The sequence below is a fragment of the Heloderma suspectum genome, chromosome 6 (genome assembly GCF_057233095.1).
Source record: "Heloderma suspectum isolate Gila_16-S chromosome 6, 16-S_ref, whole genome shotgun sequence".
NCBI classification, from domain to species: domain Eukaryota; kingdom Metazoa; phylum Chordata; class Lepidosauria; order Squamata; family Helodermatidae; genus Heloderma; species Heloderma suspectum.
The window spans coordinates 70,598,321-70,624,100 of NC_139463.1; the positions used below are offsets into that span (position 1 = coordinate 70,598,321).

The 25,780-nt window shown below is 46.7% G+C and overlaps 1 protein-coding gene across 7 annotated transcripts in view; it reads right to left on the bottom strand.

Annotated features, from left to right (window-relative positions):
* The window catches only part of KAT7 (lysine acetyltransferase 7), a 65,824-nt gene that overhangs the window by 18,136 nt on the left and 21,908 nt on the right, over positions 1-25,780 (bottom strand). For 2 of the 7 annotated variants that reach the window (XM_084804785.1, XM_084804784.1), the window contains 4 exons: positions 25,408-25,548; positions 22,027-22,120; positions 18,959-19,105; positions 15,887-15,993 (listed from right to left, as the gene is read on the bottom strand). In XM_084804785.1, the coding sequence (XP_084660911.1) occupies positions 15,887-15,993; positions 18,959-19,105; positions 22,027-22,120; positions 25,408-25,548 (489 nt within the window). Of the gene's footprint in view, positions 1-10,365; positions 14,068-15,243; positions 15,994-18,086; positions 18,284-18,958; positions 19,106-22,026; positions 22,121-22,251; positions 25,549-25,780 lie in introns of those variants that run through there. The other 5 variants (XR_014783836.1, XM_084804787.1, XR_014783837.1 and 2 more) reach the window with 5 other exon arrangements.

Genomic DNA, 25,780 nt, shown 5'->3' on the forward strand with positions numbered 1-25,780 from the left:
CCGAACTCAGAGCCACCAGCCTTCAATGGCTTTAACTTAACCCCATTGATTTCAATGAAAACAATTTGCAAGGCAACTTAGGAACACCAGGTGGAGATATTGCCAAGGACATTTCATTTAACAGCCAGCTCCGGAATTAAAAGCTTCTCATTTGTGACAAAGTAAGAAACAGGTGCATCCTGACAAACTGACTCGAATGCGCCCAATTTAGCTGCAGCAGTGCAAACAGATCGATGCACCGTTGATTTTGAGCAATGCCATAGGGCTGGGCTATAAGCGAGTTATTTTTAAAAAGACACTAACATTTAAAAAGTAAGAAAGAACACGATGTTCCCTCAGGGTAACTGCTCCTATTCCCCCGCAAAAAGCTATTTTTAAAGTCCTGGAAACATAACTTCAAATCAAGAGCTGCTGTGGCTACTGCTTTTGTACATCCCCCACGTGTACACACATACACACAATTGTGCACACACAGGCACACACACACACACTGTACCAGAGGATTGGAACTAATGCAGCTAGAGCACAAATCCTTGCTGTGACTATTTTTTATTGTTGTTGTTATTATTATTGGTATTCTTATTAATTTATATCCCTCCTTTTTCCCTCTTGCAAGGAACCCAAGGTGGCTTACATTCTCCTCCTCCTCTCCATTTAACCCTTAAAGCAACCCTGTGAGGTGGGTTGGGCTGAGGTCTGTGACTGGCCCGAAGTCACCCAGTGAACTTCATGGCTGAGTGGGGACTAGAACCCTGATCTCCCGACTCCCAGTCCAGCACTCTAGCCGCTATAGATGGGACTGTGGTAGAAAAAGGTCAAGTCCTGTTGCTTCCAGATCCTGCACGAGTTTCTCATGTTCACTTTCAAAGCCCACCCTGGCCTTGCTCCTCCTCCGCTTTCTGCTCATATAGCCTGACACATCGCTTCCTGGGACCTTCGCTCAGTGGTCCAAGCATCTCTTGCTCCCTGAAGTGGTTCAGCCCTTGCTGCCCCTTGCACCTGGAACGCCTCTGTGTGATCACCTCCCTTATTTCCTTTACATTCCTCCTCCTCCTGAAGACTCACCTTTCCTGGGAAGCCTTTGGATCATCCTCCTAGAATCATGATGAAGGAAATGGGGGTGCGGGGAGAGAAAGAGCAGAGTATGGAAATGAGTGAAGCTGGTGTTCGCGTATTGATTTGAAATAATCCGCCAAATCTTTGGCATTTAATGTTTGTTTCAATGGGCCAACGCAGTTACTTCCTTTCCATCTGCATCTGCTTTGGAGGAAAGGAAACTCCATTGTCTTCCTCACAATTTCTTTCATTACAAACAGACCAATTATGCAGGGGCACCAAATCAAGCATTGAGGCCCTGCGCAAACAACCCTTTCTTGAATCTTTCACTATTCCTGATTATTTTGATCATGGATGCTTAATTTACCTACTCTGTTATTCTAAATTACATCCCACATAAGGGGGGCTGTGGTTGGTTGGTTAGTTAGTTAGTTAGTTAGTTAAAAATGCAATGAAAAAAGTGTGTGTGTGTGTGTGTGTGTGTTCCAAATCTCTAGGCACAGCAAAATCCAAAACCTTACTTTGCAATCCAAGCAAAGTTTCGCCTTTCATTGTTTTGGAGTGACAGGTTAATTCCCAGATATACCTTCTCTAGGAACTGAATAGAATAGCCTTCCCCAATCTGGTACTCTCTCATCAGCCCCAACCAGCATGGCAGTTGGTGGGGCTTATGGGAGTTGTAGTCCAACACATCTGGAGGGCAACAGATTGGGGGGAAAGGGTACACTAAATTATTTCTGCTCTTAGAAGGATTGTTGCCCAGAGTTTAGAACTGGGCTTTTCCTCCACTGAAATTCAAAGGCTTCTTTTTGCTACCAGAAGCTGCCTACTTCAGATCCGTTCTCCTTTGCCTTCCTGGCTTCCCTCCTGTCCGATGAAACAGAACCAGGCTTCCCTACCCTGCAAAGACCATACAAGGATCTCTTTCTGCAACAGCCTCCCTAGCTGAGCAAAGAGAACCAGAGAGGCGTGGGCAGGGGGGGAGCAGAAAAGCACAAGCAAGTTGTGGTGGGAGGAAGGGATGATCTTTGCTTTCCAAATGGCTTTCACCCAAACTTGTTGTACTGTGGCGCATTCCAAATATGCGATGCTTGCTCGACAGGAGCCATGATGGAATTTCTAAAAAGAGATGCTTAATTGGGTGGCCACTGACATGTTGCCAAAAAAGAGGACACCAATTTGCATAACATTTGCATAAGCCAAGCCTCTCCCTTCTTGCGATTCCTCATCTTTAAACCAGACGTGGACTGGAAACCCCTACAAATAGAGGATGCCTTCAAATAGAGGACTGTCCTCTGCTTGCTCTCTGAAATAGAGGACTGTCCTCTGTAAAGTCAGACACCTAGCCATCCTGAGTGGCTGAAACTGCACCACCTTCATCAAATGAAACTCCGACAGTGGAATGAGTTCATTACAAAACAATTCTCAGGGTTGGTAAAAAAACAAGGCCCCTTAATTCGGCCTTTTGTGAGAAGGGGGCACAGCTCAGTGGCAGATGCATGTTTTGCATGCTGAATGCTGAAGGCATCTCCAGGTGTGTGTGTTTTAAATGTTCAGGTAACAAGCCGATGTGAAAGACCAGTGCCTGCTGCAACCCTGGAAAACCACTGCCAATCGGAGTAGACAATACTGGGCCAAATGGCCAATTGTCTGACAATAGCGGGTAACTTCATATTCAGTTAGGATCAACTGATGTTTACAATGCAGCATGTAGGCTTTTTGAGTTACACAGAGTTCTTGCTTAGCCTGAGGTCCACGTAATATGATTGTTCTGGTTGCCAATGGAGATTGTCTGTCTAATGGTAGTCAGCCATCCTGGCAGTTCCATAAGTACTGCTTCTTTGCTCAGCAGAGGGGAGGGAAGCACTCGCCATAGCCCTGTAGGCTTTCTTCATTATGACCTTGCAGATGCAAAGTGGCTGAGCATTGCCACTTGGAACAGGTCTGATTCTGTCAAAGGCAGCTTCCTATGTTCAGCTAGGATCAGACTGCAGACTTCTGAGTTATACAGAAGTCTTCCTTGCTCTGAGGACTAGATGTAATTGCATATCAACAGATCTCCCATAGAGGTTCTGAAACCAAGGCAGTCCCTGGCTTAGATGTGGTTCTGCCTTGCTCTTGTTTGAAAAACAAACAAACCAGACATCCTCATCAGAGTGTGATGCTGGCATTTCAATTCACAGGGGCAAGGGTGGGTAGGTGGGTGGGCTCGCTCATCTGGAACACCCAGCCCCTGCCGGAGATGGTAAATGGAAGAGGCCGAGAAGGGGGTGACCTCAGATTTAGGGGTGTAGAGTCCAAAATAGCTGGGATACTGCTGAGACTGGGTGGAGCAAAGGAGATAGCAGAAGACATAAACGGATGCCCCTGGAGTGTCTGAGCTCTGTGGCTGTTAGACATAAATGAGAGAGACAGAGAGAGAGCTGCTCTTTTGAAACTTGCAAAAGACAACTTCAATGAACGAATCCTTTCCGAGGAATGATGGGCACATCTAAATTTCTCTTTGTGGCGATCTTTCTGTGCCTGCAAGTGTTGCGTTTCAAAGGGGCAGCTGCTGTCGTGCCGGCATCGGAAGAGGAGCCTGCATGGACAGTTCTGGGCCCAAAGGTAACTTTGCATAATTGCTTGATTTTGAAACAGAAGATGCTCAACAGACACCACTTTGAGAGCCATAACAGAGCAGCCTTCCTCAACCTGGTGCCCTCCAGATGTGTTGGACTGCAATTCCCATCATTCTCAGCCAGCATGGCCCTTGGGAGTTCCAGTCCAACACATCTGAAGGGCACCAGGTTGAGAAAGGCTATAATAGAGCACTAATGGTTACAGAGATTGGGAGACAGAAGCAATGAAAGTGAGTGCGGATTTTTGAACTCATCCCTCTTTTGTTGAAAATGTTGATGTCCACAGTTTGTGCTGCATCACATCCAGAAAATGAGGGCTTTTTCACGCAAGGCAATTTTCCTTCTCAGTGTGTATCTATTTAATGTTGTGTATTGATGCCTCACCTTTTAGGGTAACCCTTTACAAGACAGGTTACCAAAATGTAAAACAATAGCTTTCATGTAACGCAAAAGTAAATTTATTTCCCCCCAAAATAGTTTGCTATGCATAGTGGGAACTAGCGCTGTGCTGAAAATTTCTCCCAACATTTTTTTTTTAACCATTCTCATTCAATTTGATAGAAGAGAAATTGCTTTTGAAAAGACATTCAATGGTTAAGAAATTTCAGAGAAATTCTCATGGGTTGGGCTTGGGTTTCTTGGGCTTACCTTACTTAGAGGGTGGCAAAGGAGTGAGCACGAGTGTCCTGTCTTTCATCGTTCCATCATCTCCCTGGCTATCTGTAGCCTCCTGTTTCCTACACTTCAATTAAAGCCCTGTTTAAGGCACCATGAGGTAATTCCTCCCATGGGAGTTTTTTCAGATCAGGATCTGCAGGCAGCCCGGGAGGTTAGCTTTGATTAGGTAAGCTCAAAAACACCACAGAAATAAATGATAAACCATCCTGAATGAGGCAGAACATTGGAAGCCTGTTTCATGGGGGGAGAAAACTTTCAGGAAATTGGAGGACAGATTTTGGCAGAGCACTAACTCCACCTCATCCCTGGAGCTAGACACCAAACTGCCCCCACTTGCACTGCAGTGGATGCAAACTGGGGGCCAGTCTGCCAAGAGAGTTGATGCTGTTGCAGCATGACACCCCCCCCCCAAAAAAAAACCCTTACCAAAAAAGAAAGAATCTGTGCTACAAGCCCTGCCAATGGGGAGCCCTTCCTGGGAGAAACAGTTGAGAATTTCTCCTCCCCTGGAGAAATTCGGTGAAATTGTCTCCCAAATTTACCTGCCCACAAGTAAAGAGGAGAGTCTGAAGGGGGCATTTGTGCACAGCTTTAGTGGGAAACCCCTGCCAACCAGCTGTGGCATAAGTCACAGACATCCATTTGTTTTAAACTATTGGTGATGAGGTTTCTGGTTTTAAATTTAATCCATTTGAAAGTCCTCCAACCGAAGAGCAGGATAGACTGGGTCTAAACAAACATAGAAACGTGTTACGCTCTGCGGTGTGCAAGTCACACTCCTGTACAGCCACATAGGACAGAGGTGGGCAGAAGGTAGATGTGACGTTATCACCCTTCCCCACCTGTAATTATTATAACTCCTCATAAACATTTTTACAACACCAATTACTGATTCTAGCTCCAGGATTTCAGTACCTCTATAATCTCTCAGTACCTCTTCCTTGAGGTAATACTTTAGAGCAAGTGTGTGTGGAAGGAATACATCAACTATAGCCTAAGCAACCACTTTATTAGGACGCTGCCACCACCCTCCTCCTCGTGAGGAGAGAACCTTCAAGTTCTGTGTGTGGGTGTAGATTCATAGACCATGGCTTGCTTCTTTCCTAGATTCATCTAATCCTTTTATGGGTAACAAATGAAACCGAGAATGGCGTATTTTGAAAGAACAAATTAAAAATGAAACTTTATTTACAGGTGAGGAGAGAACCTTCAATTTCTCTCTCTCTCTCACTCTGTGTGTGTGTGTGTGTAGATTCATAGACCATGGCTTACTTCCTTCCTAGATTCAGCTAACCCTTTCACTAGTAACAAATGAAACCAAGAATGGTGTGGCTTGAAAGAACAAATTAAAAATGAAACTTGTTTCTTATAACAATGAAAAAATCAATTTTTCATATGTTCTGTGGGTTCCAAGAGCCTTCTCCAAAACCATCACAGCTGATAAGAGTGTGATCCTTCACCTTGATCCTGGTGACACTTTCCTTAGAGGGGCCCTTGCCCACCTTTCTAAAGCCTTTCAAGCCACCCACTGCTCAAATGTTTTCTAGGATGAAGCTCCACAAAGGAGGGCCTTCCAGCACTTTACTGACTTGGTGAAGAGGGGGAAACTCCACCAGTTCTATGGCTTGATGGGAAAACGTGCCAGAGGTAAGTAAACAACAGGCTTTTCAGACCACTGGGGTAGCTGAAATCCCTTCCTCCCCCCCTGCCTTTTTTGGCATTGGAACTGGCAGGTGGGGTGGAGGTTGGTTTGAGCTACAAACCCTTCACTTTAAACCAGGGGTGGGCAACTGGTGGCCCTCCAGATGTTTTGGCCTACAAGTCCCATCAGCCCTAGCCAGCACAGCCAATGGTTATGAGCTGTAGATCAAAACATCTGGAGGGCCACCAGTTGCCCACCCCTGTTTTGGACACAACTTCCATTATGATGCCTCAGGAAAGGCTCTGTTCCTTTTTTACAGCAATGTGATGCCTAAAAATGAACAAGGCACTGCTTTTTCCTGCAGTGTTGATGTTGGGAACAGCTGTGCTAATTGAAACTCTGCATTTCTTAGAGCAGCCTTCCCCAACTGGCTGCCCTCCAGATGTTTTGGACAACTCCCATCAGCACTGCAATGGCCGGGAATGATGGGGGCTGTAGTCCAACACGTCTGGCGGGCACGAGGGTTGTGGAAAGCTGAACTAGAGGCACTGCAGCCATCGACCATGGGACACCAGAGTGTTTCCGCTTATTTTATGCTTGTCTGTATGACCATAATACATCTTTGAAGGGGTTCATTTAACCAGTTTTCTTTTTGCTTATTAACCCCAGCACCAGACACCATCCCTCTCGAGGGACTTTATTGTTGTGCATAAGATTGCCTTGATTCTTGCACCTCCCACCCACCCAGTGATTTTGTTTCGTTCTCAGAAGAAGCCATGAACATTCGGAAAGTTTGTGAACTGTACATACGTGTGTGCTTTCTTTTTTCCGTATAAATGATTTTGAAGGGAGACTCCGCATTTCTCTGACACAGGGATCTATTTATGTATGTATGTATGTATGCATTAATTATTCCTTGTAAGAAACACAAGGCAGCTTACACTGTCGTCCTCCTCCTCCTCTCCATTGTATTCTTACAACAACCCTGTGAGGTAGGTTAGGCTGAGAGTCAGGGACTGGCTGAAGGTCACCCAGTGAGCTAGAACCCGGACCTCCCAAGTCCCAGCCCAACACTGTAACCGCTACACCACACTGGCTCGATAGCTATATGAGGGGTGCAGAAGCGCTTTCAGCCCAAGGGCTGAATTCAGTTTTTAATTCAGTCTCGGGGGCTGCATCCCAGTGGTGGGTGTGGCCAAAGACAAAAGGGGCGGGCCAAAATACCAGCTTATCGTAGCTTGAGTCTCAAGAGAGGAAACCGCCAAACCATTGGCCATTGGGGGAAAGGGGTGTGACCATTTGGGGAACCCCACAGGGCTGGATTTGGTCGCTGAGTCTGAGGTTCTGCACCGCTGAGCTACTTCTTACAGCTTTAACATTTAAGCCACATTGAAAGTCCTCTGACTGAACAGCAGGATAGACTGGGTCTAAACAAACATAGAAACGTGTTACGCTCTGCGGTGTGCAAGTCACACTCCTGTACAGCCACATAGGACAGAGGTGGGCAGAAGGTAGATGTGACGTTATCACCCTTCCCCACCTGTAATTATTATAACTCCTCATAAACATTTTTACAACGCCAATTACTGATTCTAGCTCCAGGATTTCAGTACCTCTATAATCTCTCAGTACCTCTTCCTTGAGGTAATACCTTAGAGCGAGTGTGTGTGGAAGGAATACATCAACTATAGCCTAAGCAACCACTTCATTAGGACGCTACCACCACCTTCCTCCTCGTGAGGAGAGAACCTTCAAGTTCTGTGTGTGGGTGTAGATTCATAGACCATGGCTTGCTTCTTTCCTAGATTCATCTAATTTGTTACTAGTAAAAACTGGTAACAAATGAAACCAAGAATGGCGTGTTTTGAAAGAACAAATTAAAAATGAAACTTTATTTACAGGTGAGGAGAGAACCTTCAATTTCTGTTGGATACATTATCTGGATTTGATCTGTTTTTCAAGCTTAAGCTGGCATAGAGACAGTGCTGGACAAACAGCACAATCCTATGCAAGTTTTCTCAGGCCATTGCATCCAATGAGGTCTTACTCTAAGGAAAGCATACAAGGCTGCAGCCTTAGAATGGCAAGAGATTGCTTCAAAATCCTGCTCAACCATAAAGTTTGTTAGGTGCCCTGAGGCCACTCCCATACTCTGCCTAACCTACCTCACAGGGTTATTGTGAGAATAAAAAGGGGGGAAGGTGCATACTATACTGAGCTCCAGGAGGAAGTACAAGTTAAAATAATATAATCTCTATGATGCCCATTTCACCTGGAGTAACAAACCCTGTTTGGTATAACATGATCCTGAAATACATTACTCATTTTCTTTAATAGACATTGAGATTCTCGGGGCCTTTTATGATGCATCGTAAATCAATTTGCAGAGGTGATTTCCACTGTGCAACAAAGTAGTTTAGTCACTGCAAAAAGAATAGATCTAATTATAGAAAACACCTTGATAGACTTTGTTTGTATATCGGCTGCTTTATATTATTCGCTTGAATTTGTTTATATAATCAGTTTGACCTTTTTGTGTTTATCGGATCTAGTTTGGGGCTCCATCTTTCCTTTATGCATTAGCTGGGGCACTGGCATATGACAGGCAGCAACCCTGACATGGCAAAAGTTGTATTCGTTTAACCAACTGTCTGCTTATTTTAATGACTAGTTTTGTTAGATTTTTTTTTCTTGTGGGTTTTTAAGCTCAATTTTAATTTTTTTAACAAATATTACATACAACCCTGCAATTTGGTTAATGAACAGCAGCATATACATATTTTAAATAAATGCATTGCAACAAAGCAGTGCCACAGGTAATGCAAAAATATGCCCTTCAATTAACGTTGACTTCAGATGTCTTCTCACAGAGCCAACACAGGATTGGTCAGGCAGCCAACTACTTCCAGCATGGGCTTCTTCGAGATCCTTCATTCCGTACCACTTCCTCCCCTGATCTACAGCCCCAGTTTATATTCTGCTGCCTTGCCTGTTTCTCCTCAACCATCACATGCCATGAACAAGAAGTATTTTGGGTGTCCTACAACCCCACTGCTCTCCTTCCCTTGTTAAGCATTAGACTAGGATAAACATGTTTGCCAAGCACTGGACTGTTGTAGATTTCTTTTCACTACAAAGGTCCACCACGCTTGCATGGTTTTGAAGGGGGTTAGATGGGAGCAGGACCGGCACAAGATATTTTGCTGCCTGAGGCAAAGAACAAAATGGCGACCCCCCCAATTCCACATACAAAACCCTTTCTTCAAGACTGAACATCTTTCTTCAATACCAACAATGGGACAGCATCCTCTACCACACCTGAAGGCAGAGGATTAGTTTAGGGGATGTGGAGAAAGCCATGTGGCACACAATTCTCTCCTCCAACATCTTGCTGCTGCTTCCCAGCATCTGCCGCCTGAGGCAACCGCCTCACTTTGGCTAATGGTAGGGCCAGCCCTGTATAAGAGCAATGACGTCCAGCTCACACTCTTAACCACTATGATGCCCCAAGGTTTTAAGCTACCATTATGCACTGAAGATAATCACAAGGGAAGTTTAAGGTCATCTCCCCACCCCACCCCCCACCAGGAACTTTCACTAGCAGGTATCTGTAACTATTTAATGGCTAACGTTTTCACTGTGCCTCCCATTTAATAAGAAATTGATATTCTCCAAATGAAAGGTTAGGAGCCACTTATCCATGTGCCTCATGCCATGGTGGAGGGGCAGTTAAGAACATTAATGACAAAGGAACTATGTTGATGTCAAACACGTGGCAGGAGCTCACTGTACAGAAGTGAACATGGAAAAATTTACCCTTGGCCACTAGCAGAGTACTACCTCCAGTAAGGGGTGGTGAAGAAAGGGGGCCAAAGGAAGTTGCAGTGCCCAGGGCTCCTTTGGGCTAGGCCTGGGCTCAGCATTTAAACTGGCCTTGCCCCCAATTCTCCATACTGCCTTCTACTTAGTGCAGTACTATTCCAGCTCCGTCAGGTCTCAGGCAGAGGACTTTCCCAGACTTACTGCCAGTGATCCTTTTAACTGGAGAGTACCAGGGATCAAACCCTGAATCTTCTGCATGCAACACATGGTCTATCATTAAGCAATGATCCTGCCCCTCTGTTCCTCCTTTTGGACAGCTGGAACTTAGGAGCGTGCATGTGTGCATTTGTGCGTGTGTGCATGAGAGAACATGCAACAGAAGTAGATATAAGCAAATGGCTTAACCTGCAGAATGTAACTGGTCGCATGCGTTTTTTTGGTGCAGAAATGGCCGAGGGGGAGGGTGGAATACTGCTTATAAAGTCTTACTCAAAGATCGAGACATCGCAGGCACTCTCTTCAGAGTAAGAACAAGGACTAGAAAGCTAGAGCAGAGAACATGCTTTATTGAGAAGTAGATACACTGGTAGCATATTCTAACATATCCAGAAAACGGAGAGATTTGCTTCTGTACAAGAACGGCCAACCTCCCCGCCCCGCAAAAGAGAATGCCACCTCCCACCCCCACCATTTGCTATAATCTAGAAGCTGAGGGCACTAGATGACAGTTGCCAGTAATGTGCACAGAAAGAGAAACTTCGGCAGATTTAGGATGGCAATGAAAAGACAAAACCAAAACACAAGAGCCAACCACAGGAGTGCTTGCGGAAAGATCCATGCTGGAAAGGGAGCGGCTTTCAACTGCAACCCATCTTGTCCCAAGGTGGGAGAGGAGCGGATGGTGTTGGTGGGTTGTTGCTGTTTTTAAAGTCCAGCAGAAAACAAGAGGTTGTGTTTCATGCAATCACACTGGACAGAGGTCAAAGGCAGGGCCTGTGGAGGGCTACGAAGTCCCCAGGGTGTTTCCTTTGAGCAGAGTGGAAGAGGGTTTCACCAAACGTGACAATCAGAAACCATATCCCAACGCTAGCTGGAAACTATGTTGATATGCAAGACACACCCAGCCAGCCAATCTTAAGGCAGTCCAAGAACAAGGAAAACACATAGCACTCTCTAGCCAGACATTTGCAAAGCCCACCTAAGACTCATCTCAAGAGAATTTCAATGAAGGAAAATTGTCTAAGCACAGCAAGCTATGCTAAGATCCAGCCTGCGGTGAGGTGGTGGTGGTGGCAGTGGCAGAGATATGACTCACACACCCCCTTTGCAGCCTCTTTGATCGTGCTGCATATGACACCCCCCCCCCCCCAGCAGCTTACTCTGTGGCTCATGACACCGTGCACTGGCTGCTTTGTGCATCAGCACCTCAACGTTCAGGGGAGCTGGCTCTTAATCCCAAATGCTCACTATTGTTACTGAGCACAAGAGGTAGCCAAACATCATCCACTGGGAGTGTGAGGAGGAACTGTCCAATGATTCAGTTTTCAAAGCAACGGCTTTGGGCTGGTGGTGAATGAGTGTACACAAGAGATGGAACTCTGAAGTGTGAACCTGTCCGATCTAACGCACTAAGTGAAAGCTCTGGAGGCCCAGGGGTGATCTCTCTGAACAGTGGAGTTCGGCCGATGAATGAAGTGTGTTGATGGCACTTTCCCCTTTGTTCTTTTTACACTTCAGGCAAAGGAGCATTAGATGGCCAAATCAAGGTCCCACTGGCACCCGATTTATAGTGGACAAGAACTCTCCACCCTAACAGAGAGCCCACTGATCTTCACCTACCACACCAGATTCCATCTCTTCCTCTCCTCTCTCCACCTCTGCCAGTCACTGCCAACAGACAGCATGAAGGGCAGGTAGTGGTCTCAATTCAGTTCAGCAAGTTAAAGATCACTTAAAAGATGGGACGCATGGCAGGCTCCCCTTGCAAAGGGACCCCCCACCCCCGGTTTCTGTTACACTGATCCTATGCACACACGGGCACACATCTGAAACTCTTGGTCCACCCACAGGTCTGTTTTCAAGGGACTTTCTTCACACATTTTCAAAGGCCACCGTCACCTTGTGACAGACGCCCCCGTGCAGCCAGGTGCCGGGTCTTGGAATGTGGGAGAAGTCCAGCACCTTTGGGAGACCTCACGCCGTGGGTACGTTTTGGTTGAGAGACCAGCAAAAAGAAAAATTTGTAGAGAAAGTAACTTCAGAAACGCCTGTGATAGGCCTTCTGCCCAATTTGGCTTCGGGGACGCGCATCACCCACACAAGCAAGAGCACAAATGCTGGAAAAGACGGGAGCTAAAGCAATTTCCCTACATACTCCTTTTAAAACAACCACTGCTCAAATCAAACAGAGGGGCACTGGGGAAAACCACTGGCCTAGGATGGTCCCACTCTTAGCAGAGTTCCAAAACTGCAAATGCACTGCCTAAAAGCAGGCCACAACACGGTGGGCATTTGAATGGCCACCAGATTACCCCCATTCCGTTACAGCAAATTGTCCCGTGGGTCTGGTCCCACCAGATCCGGCAGCTTCACCCCCACAAACGTCAGTGGTGAACGGGCTGGGGAAAGGAACAGCCTCCAAGTGACAGCATTTTATGCAGCTACTGCTGTGTTGCTAACACACGTTCCTCAGGCTGCAGGCAGCGCTTTCTTTGGAGCGGAAGGAGGTCCAAAGGGCGAGAAATGCCAAAGCAGCAAGAAGGCACTATTGCCAAGGGCTGAACCTCATGGTGGGATCTCCCCTCCCACACAAAGAAAAAGTGAATTCAACTGACACTTGAAAAGGAGCTGTGGTCAGTATATTCAAAAGCAGCTATAGGAGGGGTAACTTGCCCGGCATGAAGACACACTGAGCGATGGCATCCCATGCTCCCACTGAGGCTTTGCAAACAGGCAACCGGGGCCAGGTGACATGGCACCTTCTCTGCTGGAGCGCCTTCCTCCTCCCCTGCTGGGAGTCAGCTGTGCCAGCTACAAAAGCTGTCAGCCGAAGCCACAAAGGACTGGCACAGGCTTACCACTTAAAATTCTGGACAGCAGGGGAACGGGAGCAATCCAACAGCGCTCCCACACTCCGAAATCAAAGGCTCTTTGGCCGTTGCCTTGCCTGGAGTTCCCTGTTGTTCGCCGAGGGGGAAAGAAAAGGAAAAAGAGGTGTGGAGGTTTGCACAGACACAGGATCCAGGTAGTGCTCAGACTTGCGAATGGATGTGAGAAATGGCTGATCCTGAGGCAGACCAGGAACCCAGGGGGTGTGGGGTCATTTCCAGTTGCGCCTTGACACCTGGGGAGTGGGACATGGTCTCATGAACCCACGCCTAAGCTGGATCTAAAACATGCAGCAGAATAAGACGTGTGTCTGTGTGTGTGTGTGTGTGGGGGGGGGGGGTTAGAATGGACTGTACCATTTCAGAGGACGGGGGGGGATATGGTTTTTGAAAGCTCTCCTATGTATAAAAAAGCCTTGCAGGTAGAAAACTAGCAGAGGAGACAGGGCCAGCTAGATTCTTTGCCCTGGCACTGGTAGTTTTATTCTGCCAGGGAACTTTCTAAATGGGGAACATGAAAAAATTGTGCCCCACCCCTCCACCTGCAATTTGGAACAGTAGAGTCCTCTCTCCCACTCAGGATTTTAACACCTCATTCTGCTGCATGTGTGGGCCAGGCCTCACACGGCTCCAGTAGAAGTAGCAGGTTGAAACGACGGAAAAATGTGGGATGCAAGACAGCCTTGGTGGGCTAGGACCGTGGGGCTGATGGAGCAGTGAAGGGACAGGTACACGACAAGGTATTACCAGCCCTTCTTGGAGCAACATTAGCAAGGGATCCAGGACCCTCCCATCTTTCCAACCTTGCCATGGGTACAAAGGATCTGGGTCAAAACGGTCCCAAAAAGAAGAGAAGCATTGTTGGGGGCATGTGGAAAGGGGGAAGGGGGACTGGTATCAACAGCAGTGACAAAGCCACGATCCCAAAGGCAGATCCTCACGCTGGGAAAGGAAAGAGGGTCATGACGACAGTGGTGACGGAGGCAGCAGGTGGGGGGACTGGGGGGGCTGTCCACACTTCTTAGAGAGATTGGTCAAATTAAGTGCCCTTGGGAGGGGTCCATTTCAAACAGCTGGGATCCATGATTTTATTGCTGTTGGACCTTTTGGCCTCTTTGGCTATCCATTCATCAATCAGATCCTGAGGAGAGGGAAAAAGACAGAAAAAGAAAGTGCTGGTTAAAAGCTTGGGAAAAGTTATTAAGAGAAGACAGAGCTGCATTTGGCATTCAGGGGAGACCCCCCAAAGTTGAAAGAAACATAGGCACAGTTTTATGCCACACAAAAGGGAACTGTTGTTCTGTGAATCCCTAAAAACAGCCCTGATTGGCAGCTTCAGACAAATTTTTAAGCATCTACTGGAAGCTTCCTGCTTTTGGGTGTGTGTGTTGCTTCAGGTGGAGCCTGGATACTGCCGGGTTTCAGGCTGAATGTCATCCCCAAGAGTTTCTCTCGAAACTGAACTTGACACCCCTGTGTTAAAAGCAACCTCATAAAATGCATTGTAACTTGCTTCTATTCTACAGATCCTATTAGAGAGGTTTTTTTGCCAGTGAGGCTTCAGACAAACTCAGACTTCAGTTCAAATGAGCCAGGGTGGTGTAGTGGCTAGAGTGTTGGACTGGGAGCCGGGAGATCTGGGTTCTAGTTCCCACTCAGCCATGGAAGCTAAACGGGTGACTCTGGGCCAGTCACAAGCTCTCAGCCCAACCTACCTCACAGGGTTGTTGTTGTGAGGATAAAATGGAGAGAAGGAGGTTAATGTACACCACCTTGAGTTCCTTGCAAGAGGAAAAAAGGCAGGATATAAATGCAATAAATAAATTAATGAATAATAAATAATGTTTAGACAGCAGATCCTGTGAGGCTGTAACATCTTGGATGCATTCATACTAGGCTAGAGAGTAGGACAGGAGTGTGGAACCTCAGACCTGGGGGACAAATCTGATCTTCCTGAAGTCCCAATCTGGCCCTCCAGGACTTCCCCAGATGCCACCCCCTTCCCCCAATCACCAAACGTTTTGTGGTTTCTGGGCCTTTGTGCAGTTCCCCCCCCATTCTAAATACCCGACATGCTTCTCACAAGGCTTAAATAGTGGCAGTAGGAGCTTTAAGCTAAAATAGGTTGGTATTTTGGCCCCACCCAACACTGGAAAGTGGCCCCTGAAAGATTCTCCAAAGTGGAATTTGGCTCTTGGTTCAACCCCTGTGGCCCCATGACCCCAACCCCATGCCCCCCATGGCCCTAACTCTGTGGCCCCCATGGTCTTAACCCCTGTAGCCCCTCTCGGTTCAAGCCCCGTGGCCTTAACCCCCATGCCCCCCGAAAGCTTCTCCAAAGTGGAATTCGGCTCTTGGTTCAACACCCGTGGCCTTGAGGCATATGTTCGTTCTGCCTAGGATGTTTGTGTTGTTATTTTGTAACTTGAAGACAGTTCATTTATATCTTCCCTGTACATTTTGCTTGCCCAGTAAAACTCTGTAAACTTTCATTCTGCAAAGAGAACGGAATTTGTGGGGCACTCAACACATCCACGTTCACTACAATCTTTCATAAGTAACTGTAGCTCAGCAGCCTGGAATCAAATAATCTCCAAGCTTTAGACCAGGGGTGGCTCTCCGGACGTTGTCAGGCTCAAACCCCCACCACCCCTGACAACTGGCCACCCTTGGTATGGCTGATGGGAGTTGGAGTCCAACAAAACACCTGGAGGGCACCAGGTGCCCCATCCCTGGGTTACAGCCAGAAAAACAGCCTTGTAATAGATTTCTACACTAAAGCAACACACACAGACTCCTGCTTTTCACTGGCAGCAAATCTAGGGAGAACAGTGATGGAATCCAAAGCAGGAAAATTCCCCCAAAGAAAACACAGAGCATTCCGTTAAAGCCCAATACCAACACAAGCAAGGATACAGGGTGGCGGGGGGCTCACTTGAAACTTTTAGGCACAACCTTACCTGTCTCTTTAAAACCAGGTGTTTGCCCTTCCAGTATTTGAGCATCTGAAGCGCTTGCAGAGTGCTAACAATGTCGACAGGGTTGACAGCTGTCTCTTGGCTGATCTCTGGAACAGAGAGAGAAAAAGTTGTGTTACACTAGGAAAAAAAAAGCAGAGGCATGGGACGAACTGCCAGGGAGCTCTCCCTGTCTCTTGCTAACTCCAGCTTTAAATACCGAAGCAAGAGCATCTGGATCAAATGTCTCGCACGATCCCATGCAAGCACAGAACTGAGCATGCTGAGAATCATGGCGGCAAAGATAGGCTGAAAGCACATGGACAAGCCTAGCAAGATCTCAGAAGATGGAGGGGAAAGACTGAATAAGATTTCCAGTGGTCAGGGATTCAGTGGCCTGCATAGCTCCTTGCCCATCCAGATGAGCAGCAAGATCAAGCAAATGTAAGCTTAGCAGCCATGGGGATATGAGGACAGGTTCTTCCATGGTTTAAGAACAGGAAGGAGAGATTAAGGATTTATGAACAGTTCTCACAATGGATGGGTGTATTGGGTCTGGTGCTTTTTAACGCGTTCATAAATGACCTGGAGTTAGGGTGAGCAGTGAGGTGGCCATGTTTGCGGATGACACCAAAATGATTCAGGGTGATGAAACCAACAAGGGATTGTGAAAAGCTCCAAAAGGATCTCTCCAAAATGGGACAGTGGGCAATAAAATGGCAAATGGGGTTCAATGTAAATAAGTGTAAAATGATGCACATTGGGGCAAAAAATCCTAACTTCACATGGACACCGACGTGGTCTGAGCTGATGGTGAATGACCAGGAAAGAGATCTTGGGATCATGGCGGACAGTTCAACAAAAATGTCGACCCAGTGTACTGCAGCTCTGGAAAAGGTGACTTCCATGTTAGTGATCCTTAGGAAAGGAATTGAAAATAAAACTGCCAGTACTGCAATGCCAGTATACAAATCTTTGGTGCAACTACACTTTGAATACTGGGTACAGTCACCACACCTCAAAAAGAATAGTGTAGAGCTAGAAAAGGTACAGAAAAGGGCAACCAAAATTATGAAGGGGCTGGAGGAACTCCACTAAGGAGGAAAGGTTATAATATTTGTGGTGTTTTAATTTTTTTTAAAAAGGCAAGGAAGGGGGGACATGACAGAGATGTATACAATTATGCATGGTGAGAGTAAATGGATAGGGAGACATTAGTCTTCCTCTCTCATAATACTAGAACCTGGGGTCATCCCATGAAGCTGAAGGGTAGGGGATTCAAAGCAGACAAAATGAGTTACTTTGTCACATAGCGCACAGTTAAACTATGGAATTCACAACCACAAGATGTGGTGATTGATGGCCACCAACCTGGCAAATTCATGGAGGATAAGATTATCATAATTATATATATTAATAGAACTTTCAGCCCATTAAACAAATCTTATTTGATTTACCGTATGCGTTTTAGTTTATTAATCAAATAATTAATTGTCTGCATATATGTGCATATAAAAACAAGCTTTAGAAGAAAAATATTTTCTTTGTTCTCAGATGATGTAGAGAAGGTTGAATGCCTCTTCTAAGATGACGAAGGGAAAAAAGGAGGGTAGCACCAAAAACAAGAAAGCAAAAAAGGAGGGGGGCAAAATGGTTTTGGAAACAAGCATTTATAAAAGTAGTAAAATCGCCTTGTAAAATTCATGGTTTGCTTTGTTAAGACCCCATTAAGGCAATAAGAAAACTATATTTTTGTGCCTCTGAAGCAAACCCTACCAAAATGCATCAGGTATTTTACAAGGGCATTTAACTATTTTATAATTTTTCCAGAGCCATTTTGAGGCATTACCTCCGGGGCGGGGGCAGGGGCGGGGTTCCATGTGCTTTGTGCTGCCATCTTTGTTTTTCTTTGCCCTCTTGGAAGAGGCAACTTGCCTTCTATCTCATACTGAAAGGATGGCACTGGCCATCAATAGTTTTCAGAAGCACCTCTATTAAAAAATAATTTAGAAATTGCTGCTTGATTAAATTGGGGACACTTTTTTTAAAAAATGAAAATGCTTTTCATCTATTAAACTAACTGCTTAAAAATCAGCTGAACATCGCATATTAGATTGTCCCAAGATTCTCTGTGGTACGAAAAGTTAGACAGATGATGTCATCAAGAAGCGCCAAGTCAGCTTTAGTTACGGCTTCCACTTACAACTTTCCAACTGTTTGTAGCTCCGAGCCCTGGAGCAAACAAAGGAGAGCCGGACCAAGATCCTCCCAGAGACTTTGGCATCATCCTGTTTTCCCTCTGCTCACCCTGCCTTCGCCTGTAGCAGAAGACAGGATGGGGAGGGGGAATAATAAGCTTCCATTCTGTGGGGACCTGACAGGATCAGGCCTTTTCTCCTCCTGCGGGGAGAGAAACAGGTTGGAGTGATGGGGCGCGGGTTGCTTCACAACTATCGCACATCAGCATATATTTAACTATTCTCCATAATTTCCAGGCTATTTGAAGAATTCTGCATTTGTTGGCAAGTCCTGGGAAAAGGACAGATAAAGGGAGTTGAGGGATGAGAGAGCAGCCATGGAGGATAGAAGAGAAACTTCAGTACTTTAACCACTGGAAGTCCTACTCAGTTCCCCTCTAGCTTCTTGGATTTAAAAAAAAATCCTGCTGTAAAATCCTTTTTTAAAAAATCCTGTTTTATCCAGGTGTAATGTGGGGGACCACATTCTTAACACCAGCATAAACTATTACATGGTAAAACTGAAGCAACCAATGCCCCCCCCCCCCCCCCCAGCTATAAAATACTTGGGTTTGTGGCTGGCAGCCATCTAGTGCTATATAGCACAGTGGGGGTGGGGTGGGGAGATATTTCAATGGCTGCCCAAACCCAACTAGAGCTCTAGGGGAACCTCTAGAGGAGTCCCCATTTTCTGTCCAATTGTAAAACGAATAAATAAACTGCACCAAGCAAGCTTAAAAGTTAAGTCATGGTTGGTGGGGGGGGGGAATGTGGAGTTTTAAAAAAGAGATGCAATTTGCTACTGATGCACGGGTGGCGGGGGGGATAAAGAACCCACCTTTGATGGAGATTTCTTTGCCTTGAAAGTTATGCAGGTAACGGAGAAGAACCTCCTTCCAGTAACTACGGTAGCTAATAAGACCCAAGTCTGAGAGGGGCCTTTCTGGGGATCCAACCTTCTCTTCCACTTTGGAGAGTAAATAGCCTGTGGAAGAGAACAAAGCAAATTCTTCGCAATCTGATCCAAGTAATCTCATCTACTATTCCCACCACACCCCAATACACTGGACCAATCTCCTATCTCACCATCACCTGGGGCTTTGGATACCTGGGCATTAGAGCAGTGGAGGGGGCAAATATTCCCCAAAGTCACTCAGGGCTGAGATTTGGCATAGTCAGAAATCACTGGAGACACAATTTGGCTGGGTGATAAACGCACCCACAGCTTGCAGAGTGCTTATGGCAGACTTCTCCAACCAGGGGCCCTCTAGATGTTTTGGACTATAACTCCCATCATCCCCAACAAGTGGCCATGCTGGCTGGGGCTAATGGGAGCTGGAGTCCAAACTTCTAGAGGATTCCAGGCTGGGGGAGGCTGATGTAAGCATGGAAAAGTTTGTGTATTTGCTCAAAATTGGTGCAGCGAGGGGCCCCTATTCTTGCTGCTCTAATGATCTCATGTGATTTCTGTGTGAGGTGCTTGCAGGTGAATATATTAAAAATAACAAGTGGGCTGTGCAACAAAATGTTGCAGTGTATTCCCACTCTCTAAGTGGAACGTTCCTGGTCATGGCTCCAGACAGCCTGGAACAGGAGCCACTGTGGTGCTGTTCAGGACTTTAGGAGTGGGGGTGAGTTTCCGGAGAACAGGATCCCCCCTCCCTTGTGCTATATAGCACTAGATGGCTGCCAGCCACAAACCCAAGTATTTTATAGCTGGGGGTGGGGGGAGGTGCAATTCTGGAGATGGGAAAGGTCCTTTGTGTGCACGTGTGCGGCGTGTTTTCATCTGACACATGAACATTCCCTGACTCAAACTGCCCTCAGCCATAGACAACATTGGCAGAATGCTGACTTCTGGTTTCTTCAGAGAGAGAGAGAGAGAGAGACAGAGAGAGACAGACAGACAGACAGACACACACACACACACACACACACACACACACACACACACCCTGCCCCATGCAATGGCTTCCCAGCTGCCATCAACATTGTGTAAGCCAAGGGTGGGCAATTTGTGTCCCTTCTGATGCCTTGGCCTACAACTCCCATGATCCCTCACCACTGGCTATGCTGGCTAGGGCTGATGGAAGCTAGATGCAAAAACATCTGGAGGAGCACAAGTTGTCCACCTCAGCGTAAGCTCTTAGGTATGGCCAGGAATGAATCTGAGCGTGTGGCGAGGTCTGGCAGCTCAGATTTGGAATCAGAATGGGAACAGCAAGAACAGAGGGAGGCACCCTCCCTAGTGAGCCCAGATATGGCGAGACTTTCTTCCCAAGACCCTGACACAGATGGCCCAGGCTGAACTGCTCCCCCTTTCCTCCACCATGAGAACCCAGGTTTTGGAGGAGGAGGGCGAGGGGCGTGACTTGAGGGATGCTGGGGTTCGTCGCAGAGCAAAGCAGGAAAAGTTAGAGGCAGGGCTCAGACGCTCTGCCAGGTTCACCACTCGTGGAAGCCAACGTAGGAGGGAGCCACCCTAAAGGAGGGACAACCCTGCGAAGCAAGTCTGGCCATGAAATTCATGCCAAGACGGCTGGCAAGTTCTCTAACTTCCACTTTGTCCCCTCTATTGATATTTGTAGATGTGTCCATTAGCTGGTTCTATACAGTCTGAGTTTCCTAGAATTTGCATTGGTAAAGAAGCTAGTGGTTAACTAATAAAGTAGTGTTAGCCTGAAGGCTTGTTTCCTGCATTGTGTTGATTGCGAAGGGAGAGGGCGTATGAACGTGACAGGTATCTACCAGGGAGCTTAAATAGAGTTTTATTTTAATTGACAAACTTGTGTACTTCTGCATAGCTGGAGCATGTCCCAAGTATGTAAAAGCCACTGCCTTATTTTTGGGTGGCTCCATTTTTTTGCATACACCTAGCAGCCCTTATGACAGGGTGCAGAACCTCAGGTCTGGGGGCCAAATCTGGCCAACCTGGGATTTAGATCCAGTCCTCTTATGGTCCCCAGATGGCCCCTCCCCCTGGCCCCACCCCCTTTCCACTGATTGTTTGGTGATTCACCTGATTTCGAGCGATTTTTTCTCCAATCCAGAAGGTTGAAATGACTCTCCTTCTGCTTAGATACTGGTAGTAAGAGCTTTAAGCTAAAATATATATTTGGGATATTCTGTCCCCTTTTGCCTTGGCCACACCCGTTTTGCCTTCTGCCCTGCCCATCATTGGAATGTGGCCCCTGAGAGCTTCTCTGAAATGGAATTTGCCCATCGGCCTGAAAGAGGTTCCGCACCCCTTTCTTATGGGCTTGGACAGAGGGCTAAGTGGCATTATCAAGAAAAAAAATGGTGTTCTATCAAAAGTAAGAGGAGATGTGACAGAGATCTACAAAATTATGCATGGTGTGGAGAATGTGGATAGGGAGACATTTTTCTCCCTCTCTTAAAATGCTAGAACCCAATAGGGTCATCCTGTGAAGTTGATTGGTGGGAGATTCAGGACAGAGAAAAGGAAGTCCTTCTTCACAGAGTGCATAGTTAAACTATGGAACTCGCTACCATGGGATGTAGTGATGGCCAACAATTTGGATGGCTTTAAAAGGGGCTGGACAAATTCCTGGAGGAAAAGGCAATGGCTACTAGTCTTGATGGCTATGAGCTACCTCCAGAACCAGTGAGCCTATGTACACCAGTTGCTGGGGAACATGGGTGAGAGGATGCTGTTGCGCTCATGCCCTGCTTGTGGCTTCCTGGTCGATAGCTGGTTGGCCACTGTGTAAACAGAACGCTGGACTAGATGGACCCTTGGTCTGATCCAGCATAGCTCTTCTCATGTTCTTAAAATGCCAATTGCACTATTTTTGACTGCATTCATTCTTCCAGTATCTGGTTGCCACATATTTGTGAGCAACTGTTATTAAAAACAAAATCACAGACACATCAGTCTATACTTACTGAAGTCAATGAGCATTTTGCCATAACCTTGCCTCATGTACTGAGGCATTGTGAGGATACAGGAAACGTTGTAGTTGAGGAAGGAGTTCTTCTCCTGGAAGCAAACAGTATCGCCATTAAGGGTCATGGTTGATGAGAATTGGTCACATGGGCAAATGCATGATTTTACAAGCTGATCAAAAGAGGATGGCTGTGATCCAATTCTTTAAAAATAAAATCACATACCTAGTTCTGCATGCCCAAAGAACAATTAGACCTGCATTTCTCCAACATCTGCCTTCATGAGAACTTGAGCATGCCAAAGAGCGCTCTTTGGATCCAGGCCCATAAAGGGAAACCTCAAATTGGGCCTCATTTGGCTGTTGGTGGTCACTTCCCAAAAGTCTGCCTGGGTGATGGATGGATTTCAAATTATTTGTTACGGTAGCTGCTGGAGTGGAAAATAAAGTGAGCCATCTTAACATCTGGAACAAGATGCACACAATACTACATGTGTAACTGGAAGGTAGTTATTTTTCTCAGAAGCGCATTACATACCACGCTTTCATCGGCGATGCTAACATGGATATGAACAATCATGTACAGACTGCAATTCGTTCTTCTGACAGGAACAGTTTCTGGAACAGGCTGTCTTGATATCTACACTGATGTGTGACCTGAATCTGTGGAAGAATAATCCACTCTGATTTCAACCCCAGGCCGAGGAGGGTGAATGTACCCACTGATTTTCTGGCAAATAATGTTGCAATGCACAGAAGAGCTCCAATGCCTCCTCATCTTCTCCTCACCTAGTTTCATTACAATGCTGTGAGCAGCAGCCATGGATCCGGAGTTCTTCCCGGGACCAAAGCCTACCTGAAGCTGTTCAGTGGCAATCTACAAAAAGAACAGCATGGCAAGGACTAGGATATGGGAATAACGGTCCTGATGAGAATTCTGGAGTGACCCTCAGGGGCTGGAGCAGCACCTCACATGCAGAGCTTTATTCTCATGCTCACGCCTTCATGTTTGCATGGAGAAAATCTGCTCAAAATGAATGACGCTGATGCAGATTAGGAGCTTGTCACAATGATGTTTCAAAACTGTCTCTGTAAGGAAGTTGAACAAGTTCAGTCTTGGTTTCCTCAGCTTAAGAAGCCGGTTGGTTGGTGGGCAGCAGCAGTGTGGAGGGAGTCACTTCCCATCACACACCTATGTCCCCTCATCCCTTGCACACTCTTCTTCAGGCTCTCTTTGCAATGCACATCTCACACCGCACCCATTTGTTTTGGGGGTTGTAGCCGGGTGCAGCATGGGTGGCAAGAAAACCAACCCAGAATCCTCTTGAATCACTGGAGCAGTGCTGGTGTCGAGCACATGCACCAAGGCAAAACTCTCAGTAAGTGTTGCTTAGACAGCAAGATGAGAGCTCTCTGTTTCTGTAAAAACCGAGACACAGTTGACTATGGCAGACTTCGTAGAGACCTTGAATTCACCTAGCACTGAAAGGAATGGGCAACCAGAGATGCTGTGTGTGTCTGAAGAAGTCGTTGCGATCTCTGGATCATGACTGGCAAGTGAAGAACCATCTTGAGAAAAGACTTCTACTCTTCACAGCAGCTCTGTCTGGAAGCAAAAGCTCTCCTTTTCAATTTTCCAAGCAGCAGGAAACACCCAAGTGTATACTGGTGATTTCCCTTTGGTCAAGAAGTCTTGTCTGTCAGTACTGTGCCTGTGCATTTTTGATGGCCTTTATGTGCGGCAGAATGGCGGTTGCTGGTTCTGCCTTAGATCAGGCCTTGGACTTGAGCGGGGAGGGCATAAAGGCACTCAAGAACCCCCTCCTCCCACCCTGTGCTTTCCTATTCTGCTGCTCAGTCCTTGCCTTCTGGGAGCTCTGCGGAAGATACCCCTAGCCCCATGCCTTGTCAGTGTGGAAAAATACACAAGCAAGCTTGACAGCAGTTCCTCCCCCCCCGCCTCCCGCCTCCCGTCTCTGTCCCGCTTCCTGGTCAGTCCCCAGTGCTGACTTCATTGTCAGGGTGCCCCAAGTGTTCTTGCACTGCCTGGATGCAAGCAGCTTGCTTCTGACCAATTTAGGCAGCGCGGCGGCGGGGGGGGGCTCTTGTCAGGACACTGGCCGCTAACCCTGACACTTTAAAACAGTTACTTGGAGTGTTGTTTCCAAAACTGCATTAAGACTGCAATGCTGTCAGTTTCTTTTAAAGAGATCAAATTTGCTCCTGTAATATTTTCACCCAACTATACAAGAACTTATATTTTATCAAATGCTGAAATAAAACCGTACAAAGCAAACATTTGAAAGTGCTGATTTCTAGCAGTCCGTTTTCACACATTTGGGATACAGTGCCCCAAGCAGCCATATCGAGGACAAAAGGTCACCACCACCTTGCTTGAAATCCACCGATCACCTGAGTGACCATTTTGGAAAATGGCCTTCCCCTGCCAAGCCAGGCCAAATGCAAGTTGGCCTCTTGTACCTTATTTTGATCAGCATAACAATAATTGTATCTGGAAATCCGGGTCAAACATAAAGTAATGACTGATATGATCTTCAGTATGTCCCACATCAGGCCTTCTGCTGCTCCATTTATGTGATCTCTCAATGTAACCTAGGGCTTCCAATATTCCTCAATGAACAAAGCAGAAAGACTGCCTCAAATGGGATGTTTGGCTGGCCAGTCTAACAAACCTTTACTCAGGACCAGGCTGGGCCTCCCTGTTTAAAAGCTCAGGAATGGAGAGGATCCGTGAACCGTACCGTGAGGTAATTCTAGGCTGGCCAGCTCATAAGCAGGCCAGCTCCCTCCCAGCCCTTACAAGAAGGCTCAGAAAGCAGCCAGCCCTTGCTACTTTGTGAGGGCAGCTTTGGACTCCAACACAGCGCACTGTTTCCCAAAGGATGCATGCGTCTGGTGCTCTCTGCCACACGTACAAGAGCACACTCAAAGTCCTGCTTCCTGGTTAGAAGCTATCATACCACCAAAAACCAGCTACTTTCGCAAACATTGCTGGAAATATGTTTGTTTGCATACGCTTGTATGTGGGGTAGAGAACATTATGCACACCAAAAATCATCAATTCTAGCAGCAGAAGTTTACATCTGTAAGGATGCCTAGTCGCTTGAATTCTAGTGGCCAGGCTGGCCTGGGTTTGCCTTTAGACTCCAAGCTTGCTTGTCCCTGTAAACTGGATTGCCTGAGTCAACGCTCTGCCCTGCCTTTGAATGGTGCAGAGCGATGCAGGGGCTGACCTGGATGTCCTGCCACTTCCAAGCGCAAAGCGAGGCCGTCACAATGGGCCCATCATAGCTCTTGGCTTAATGCACACGTGATGGAAAGTGCTCTGCCTGTGGAGCAGGCCTCCAGCGGCATGACTGACCTTGGAAAAATAACCGATCAGGTGGCAGCCGGTATTGTCGGCTTCCGTCATGACGTAGAAGAGAAAGGGCTCGACGTCGTAGTACAGGGTCTTGTGGTCCAAGAAGAGCTTTGCCAGGAGGCAAAGATTCTGGCAGTAGATCTGGAAGATGCAGAAGGAGCGTTAAGACACCCACGCATCATGAGGCTGGGAGGTGGGTGACGGTCAAATATTCCCAACACTCTGTCGCAAGAAGGAACCCCCACAAACTATCCCACAAGAGCAGTGGACCACAAAGAGAAGGAGCTCACACGGTACCGCCAGTGTAGATCACTCCAGATGGTTCAAGCCAGCAAGCCAAGTCACAAATTAAGGCCAACTCCACAACCACTAT